This window comes from Engraulis encrasicolus, chromosome 13 (assembly GCF_034702125.1).
Source record: "Engraulis encrasicolus isolate BLACKSEA-1 chromosome 13, IST_EnEncr_1.0, whole genome shotgun sequence".
NCBI classification, from domain to species: domain Eukaryota; kingdom Metazoa; phylum Chordata; class Actinopteri; order Clupeiformes; family Engraulidae; genus Engraulis; species Engraulis encrasicolus.
The window spans coordinates 39,413,106-39,420,380 of NC_085869.1; the positions used below are offsets into that span (position 1 = coordinate 39,413,106).

General features: G+C 43.5%; 1 protein-coding gene across 1 annotated transcript in view; it reads right to left on the bottom strand.

Annotated features, from left to right (window-relative positions):
- The window catches only part of si:dkey-230p4.1 (trichohyalin), a 30,831-nt gene extending 28,843 nt beyond the window's left edge, over positions 1-1,988 (bottom strand). The window contains exons 1-2 of the mRNA XM_063212919.1: positions 1,749-1,988; positions 1-154 (exon numbers count right to left, since the gene is read on the bottom strand). The exon at positions 1-154 is cut by the window's left edge and continues 63 nt beyond it. Of these exons, the coding sequence (XP_063068989.1) occupies positions 1-78 (78 nt within the window). The 5' untranslated portion in view covers positions 79-154; positions 1,749-1,988. The remainder of the gene's footprint in view (positions 155-1,748) is intronic.
- Positions 1,989-7,275: the final 5,287 nt, after the last annotated feature.

The following is a 7,275-nucleotide window of genomic DNA, read 5'->3' on the forward strand; positions in this document are numbered from 1 at the left end:
CTCCTCCTCCAACCGAGAGACCTCCGTTCTCAGCTCCGTCCGCTCCTCCTGCCAACCAATCAGCAGGCTCGTGTCCATGCCGTCTGCCTCAGCGTGTCACCTGTGCCACAGGATGTGATGTCATCAGCATATCATGTTCCTCCTCCTCTTCCTCCTGTTGAAGTAATGGCAGGGAACATTGATCAGGATGAGTAGAGTAGAGTAAAGTAGAGTAGAGTAACTTTATTGATCCCCAGGAGGAAATTGAGGTGTCAAGTAGCTAACATACAAGTGCCCACACGGACATTTTAGGAGACACATAACACAGGTCAAAATCAGGAGGAGGAGGTACAAATAAAAAATACAAAACCATATTCTGTCAGTTGAGGTAGACAAGAGATAAACATGACCAGGATGCAATGAGTGTTGACAGATAAATGACATAGCATTGGGATGTTAAAGTTAGAGAAATAAGACATGGATAGCAAAGACAGAGCGAGATAGAGAGACGCTTCATATGAGTTTCTTTTGGAATCAAGGGGTCCACTTCAATATCTAACTTAACCTCCCGTTCTCCTACCATGTGCTGGTGGCCTCGTGATGAGGTCGCAAGACGCCATCGACGAGAGAAGTTTAAGCTTAATTCAACATCTGGCAAAAGCACAATTCAAATGTTATTTTCCAAATTTGCAATTGGGATGTAGAATGGGGAAAAGTCATCCCCCATCCAACATTTTGTTGTGCCTAGGCTGACCGTGGGGAAACGTTATTGTTTTCTCCACGGAGGCTGGGCATCAGTGAAGAGCAAGTGAGGCCACACCACAGGCACAAGTTGAGGACGGGAGTTAGGATAATGGAATGGACAAAATGAGAAGTAAGGTTCTACTGTCATCTAGTGTTGGGTGATATGGAAAAGTGAATCGATCACAATATGGATTACTTAATATCACAATAACGATACATCACTGTATACCACAATTGCGTATGTTGTTTCAGATATTCTCAGAAGCCTTTCAAATATAAGGCCTGGTTCATGCCCAAAACCCCCATGTTTTCATTTTGCTTTTACCACTTATGCCAGTGTTATATACGAGGCTTACCCTGGTAGTGGCAGGTTTTGTAGCATTTTATGCACATTAAAGGCTTACTGAAATCTTGTTGCAAGCCCTGTGTGTCTGAATTAAAACATTTTGGATATTAAAGTGGGATTAGTCATATGGTGATTTTGAACACGCCTGTGTCCTACCTGTACTTATGCCACTGTCATTCAGTCACTGCATCGCAGTGTCAGCTGTTTGACAGGGTCGCTCAGATCGATAAAGGTGGATCTGTTGCTCAATTCAGTGTCGATGGTTGCTACCAACCAGATTTATACACTGGGTCGTAAAGGAAGAAGTAGGCCTACATTCACGGCTACTCGTGCATAAACCAAACTATTGCCATTGCGCAAGTACATTTGCTTGTGTTGTTGACATGTTATTCATAACTTGCTCTAGTGTCAACTGTTACACACGACAGTTTTCGACTTTTCAGATAGGCCGCCTATGTTTACAAATATTCAGCCAGCAGCTACTGCTAGTTTCAGATAGCAACAGTGCTTTGTTTTGCATTGAGAAGCAGTGAAAGTGTGTTGTCATTGTCAACTTGTCAGTCACCTGTTGCTTCGTGCCCCCCTAGTCCTGCTAGGGTAGTGAGTTGAGATGTAGACTTTGAAAACGGAGGAAACAGAAAGCTGACATGCTTATGTTTACACAACAACAGTATGTTACCTCTCCAAATCTGTCTGAAAGTGCGCTGCTGGTGGTCGCTGCCCACTATTCATTCCCCGACAGCATTTCGGTTGCTCAAACGTTTGACTTAAATCATAGTCCTCGGCGACAACGTTAAAGTAGTGACCAACTTGCTACATTACATACTCTAAAGTATAACCCTTCGTTTGGAAATCAATCCTCCCTGTGCTCGCCGCAGTTCATTCAGTCCCTCAAGGATTTGAAATGGAAAACTTCACCTTTCACATGCCCACTCGTGTCGGGTGCGATGAAGTATGGGATTCTATTCTAGTCTACAGCGCCACTACATGGCACGGAGTAGCCTAGTTCTAGTAGTTTGTTGAAATTAAAAAAGACGCGCGCACAGGTTTTCATCGGTTTTAATAAACAAAGGAACCTGTTCTATTATTATTATTATTATTATTATTATTATTATTATTATTATTATTATTATTATTATTGTCAGACCATGTCTGCTGCCTGTTGCACTTGGGCTAATAATGGTCGTAGGCCTAATGAATTAAAACAAAAAGACCACCAAGCCACTAGCAATAAATAAAATGACATATGGAGTTTTGTCTAGAATCTAACTACTCCCCTAAAGCCCAAGTAATCCATTGACCTTCTACGGAAGCATAGGCCTACAATAGATCTTGCATAACTTGGTGGTCCTAGGCCAATGGGACAAATGTATTCACGTTTTGTGATCGTATGGGGTCTTTGCCTTGCCTTGCGTTTTTTCATAGGTATAACAGAAAAATGAATGGGGGAAAACATACACAGCCACGGCCACAACCACACAGCTGTTGCTCTTTTTTTGCCACAAGGGGGCAAAGTATGCATGTTCAAACTGCACGATTACTACCCATCAGTCATGACCGAAAGCCCAAAAGCATAATTTAAATGCTGAATCAATCAAACAGTAGGTAGGCCAACACACAACACAGTTATTTTTGTAGCAATCACAATCAATGGCAACTCGTGAACTCGACGGTTTGGGTCGTGGCCATGGGCCCAAGTCGGCCTGGCCCCTTGGGGCCTCTGGCCCTTTAGCCCCCTTGGCCCCCCACTCTCAGACCTGACTTGGCCTAAAAGGACTATATATAATAGGCCTACCATTTCATTGTACACTACATTGGCTGGCACATGAAGCAGCTTGGAAAAGATTATTATTGCGAAGGTGGTTTTGAAGGCCGGTGTGGATCGTGGCCGCGAGGCCAAGTTGGCCAGGCCCCTTGGGGAGAGAGAGAGAGAATGTGTAAAAGGAAGAGAGGGAGTAGGCTAAAGGATGACTGAGTGAGTGAATGAGTGAGAGAACATGGAGTACGAGAGTATACATTGGTTTTGTTTACAAACATTCCTGTTTGCGCATGCAGCTAAGGACCCCTCTGATTCTGCAGATTTTTGGGAAACTGCTGTCACTCAAATGATGGCTGGTCAGCATCTTGGACCTCCTCACAGTAAATGTAATGTAAATGGGAAGCCTATATCTATTGACCCGTTTAGAATTCATGTCATCACTGACTGCATGCGCATCGTTGACTCAAACACACCGGAGAGGTGTTAAGGGTATTACAAGAGACTCCACTCTTCTGGGTGGTACTGCACTCTAGGGGCGCCAACGAAGGGGTGCAGACTCCATTGACCCGTTCAGAATCAACGTCCTCACTGAATGCGTGCGCATCGTTGACTCAAACACACCAGAGATGTTTTAAGGGTATTACGAGAGACTCCACTCTTCCGGGTGGTACTGCACTCTAGGGGCGCCAACGGAGGAGTGCAGACTCCATTCACAGTTAATAGGCTGTGTTCTCTCGACAGCGGCCCCTAGGTGAACTGCAGGCATGGGTGAAATAGGGAGTGGGGAGGCTGTATGTAAAACTGGCTGTGAATACACACACACAAACAGACCGAGTAGACCCTAAAGAGAGAAAACCTGCCGTCCTGAAGCGTGTACGTCGATAGAAAATAGAGAGTGCGAAAAGTACACTTGTTATGCTATTTTGAGAGGGAAGAGGCTGTTCCAGAAGCATAGGAGATGTTTGTTGTTACAAGACATTAAACTACTGACTGGACTGAGGACATCATCAGGAATGCCCGTGTCTGTGGTGCCCACTGCATATCTGAAGTTAGCGTGACCATCCGTTATCTTATTTCGGAAAAAAACACCTGTTGAGTTTCTATACAAGTGAACGGTGCATGGTCAATTCTGTTCCAACGATGCGCATGCAGTAAAATAACGTCATAGCTGTTTACAAACAGTAAAGGGGTCAATTCAGAATGAATGGACTGTGCTGTCTCGACAGCGGCCACTAGGAGAACTGCAGGCATGGGTAAAATAGGGAGTGTAGACCGGGTGTGAACACACAAACACACAAACACACAAACTGTGCTGTGGTGTGGACTAATAACACAGATGTTTGAGTGTCTGACATGACAACTGAAAAACATTTGTACACATAATATGAAATTATTTGTCTGAACACGATTTTAACATTGGATCTTACCTGAGCATGTCTGTCTGTCCCTCGCAGTAGGATAGTAGAAGTAGGTGCAGCAGTAGTGACTTTGAATCCGCCATCACCCTCTTTTTATACCTTAGGAATTATTTAAGAACTTTTATAAGGTAGCCTGAAAGGGTAACTTCAGCCAATTTCAACATGCAGTTTTGACGCTCACACTACCCTGGACTGGTTTTTTTCCAAGATCCTGGTCACTGTAATGGAGGCTGGAAAAAACATCTTGAAAAGCAACTAAAGGTTATGCAACATCAGCAGACAACTAGCAAACAGCGATATCTTTTGGGAAAATATTTGGAGTAGGTCTATGTTAAGATTTTTCAAAATGCCTGTCCCCATTAGAATAGCTCATATCTTGGAAAGGGCTGAGCCAAAAAAATGCAGCATCACCGGGTACTGACAAGTCAAGGGTAGCGTGAGCAATAAAACAGCATATTGGCAGGAGTGATACTTAAAGTCCAGGGACCCTGATCGGATAGGCTGTATTTAATTGTGAGATGATTTTTCCAAAACATGTGTGTTCGGCTATCAGTGTTGTGGGACAGCACAAACCTGTTACCCACCAGGTAGAGCTATGTCCTCATCTCATGCCAACACACACACACACACACACACACACACACACACACACACACACACACACACACACACACACACACACACACACACACACACACACACACACACACACACGCACACACACACGCACACACACACGCACGCACACACGCACGCACACACACACACACAGCTGCCTTAGTGCTACTCCAACCGTCAGTGAGGGTTAGTAGGGTTACAGTAGTGATGCTGCAGTCATCAATGACATGTTTGCAGAATCAGTTCATGTGTTATAGTGCTTCTCAACGGGGGCTCTACGACCCCCCCAGGGGGCCTTAGGGAGCCCTCGGGGTGTTGAGGAGAGTACATCTGAGAGGGGGGTTGCTCAGTTTCCATTTGTGGGCATTAGTCTATTTCATTTTTTAATACTACGGGGGGCATTGGCAGGCTTGTGGGGAGGTCCAGAGCGCATTTGGAGGGGTGCTTGTTCAAAAAAGTCATCATGGCAATGTTTATGGTTATGTGGTTATAGGCCCGGTGTTTACAGTATCAGTTCATTTTATTAGATGTAACTTTAATCGTTAATCATGACAATGTTTACATGTGGCTCCATGTTTACATACAGTGTTTACAGGATCACTTCATATTCAACTTTGTACATATAGTAACATGTTTACATATAGACAATATCATTGGTGGCGAGTTCAGACAAACTCTCTTCTCACTACAGTATCATTTGTGAATCTCTCTCTACATCTCTCTACCTCTCTACCTCATGGGGTATATCAGAGACGTGTCAGTGAAAGAGAGTGGCAGTTAGAGGGAGGGGCGGGGCAGGGGCTAGAGCTGGATCCGGCGCCCCTCTGTGGAGTCCTCTGGAACTGCAGGATAGTCACTCAGACATGGATGCGCGCAGTCGTCCCAGGTGTACTAAACTTTGTATTAGTTTTTGCTGCTACTAAGTATTGTACCCGAAACACAATTTCGTTGCCTTTTTGACAATGACAATAAACTCTTGATTGATTGATTGATTGATACAGTATACGCATCTCTCATAACTTTGACATGACAGGTATGTCATAACTTTGACATGACAGCACATTATGCTCAGGCATGTATCTGATGGAAATTTTATTATGGTTGTGTCTGTCTTAGGGATGAAGTCTGTATTAACAAAGTAGGTATGGAATAATGTAAACATAATGCATGGCAAAAGACAGAATGGTCAAATGAAAACAGATTTAAAACGAGACATCAACATTTTGTTGTAGAGACATCATTTACAGAGAGGGGGGTTACATGTTTAAGTCCCAGCCCTAATCAATAGTAGCCTCTTACTGCAGATGGGGTCGCCGGCGGGCCTATTCACTATTTGCTGAAAATACTCAACTACATGGCAACAACATTGCTACGACAGTGCCGAGAGCCTTAAGTAACAGATTAAGACATAGACATTAACATTTTGGTGACAGTAAGGTTATAACAGGTGCTGCACTAAGGGGTTAATTAAAGCTATAGTAGGCCTATGTCAGTTTTTGTAGTTTATTTCCAGAATTCATGCTGCTTATTCACAAGTGTTATCTTTTCCATGGTCCCAACATCTAAAGGTGTTTTGTCAGGCACAACACTGTTAACATAGATAGTTTGGGCAATGTTTACAGTTGATTACTAATTCTGTTTCTTTTTGTCTTTCATATTGCAGGAGTGTTTCAGAAACCAGGCAGAGCCCAGCCTGTAAGGACATCAAAGCAATAGTCAAGCCCAGATTGTCTCATGCATTGTCTTAAGCATTAAAGACAGGTGTCTTGCTTTTTTTTGTCTTCATTAACTTACAGTCAGTCATTGCGGTTATCATTATGGTTGATTAGTTTCCGATCTTCTAGTCTTTTGTGTATGTCCTGAGGTTTGGAAAAAGTGGTGTTGTAATGGGGTTGGGTTGGTTTTGCTGTTATGTCTAATGCTGCACGTCTATGCATCACGTAGGCCTATGTGTGCTCAATTTTATGTATTTTAGATCAAAATAGATTTCAGAGAATGGGCTATGACATTGGACCTGGAACTAGTGTTTATGAAGATGCTGGATTTGTGCTTTTCAGAATTTTTGCTTCCAAAGAAGCAGATCATGGTGAAACCAGAGACGATCTAAATGAAGAATTAGAGAATCTTTGGTCAAACATGCAACCAAACAATGTCTGCGGTATAGGTAAAAGTCTCTATTTGGCATTCTGCACATTCGTTCTGGTTATCTGTCCACCAACATCTATCTGTCAATTCTGTATCTGGCTAATCTACTCACCCACACGTCTCACTACACACACACACACACACACACACACACACACACACACACACACACACACACACACACACACACACACACACACACACACACACACACACACACACACACACACACACACACACACACACACACACACACACACACACAC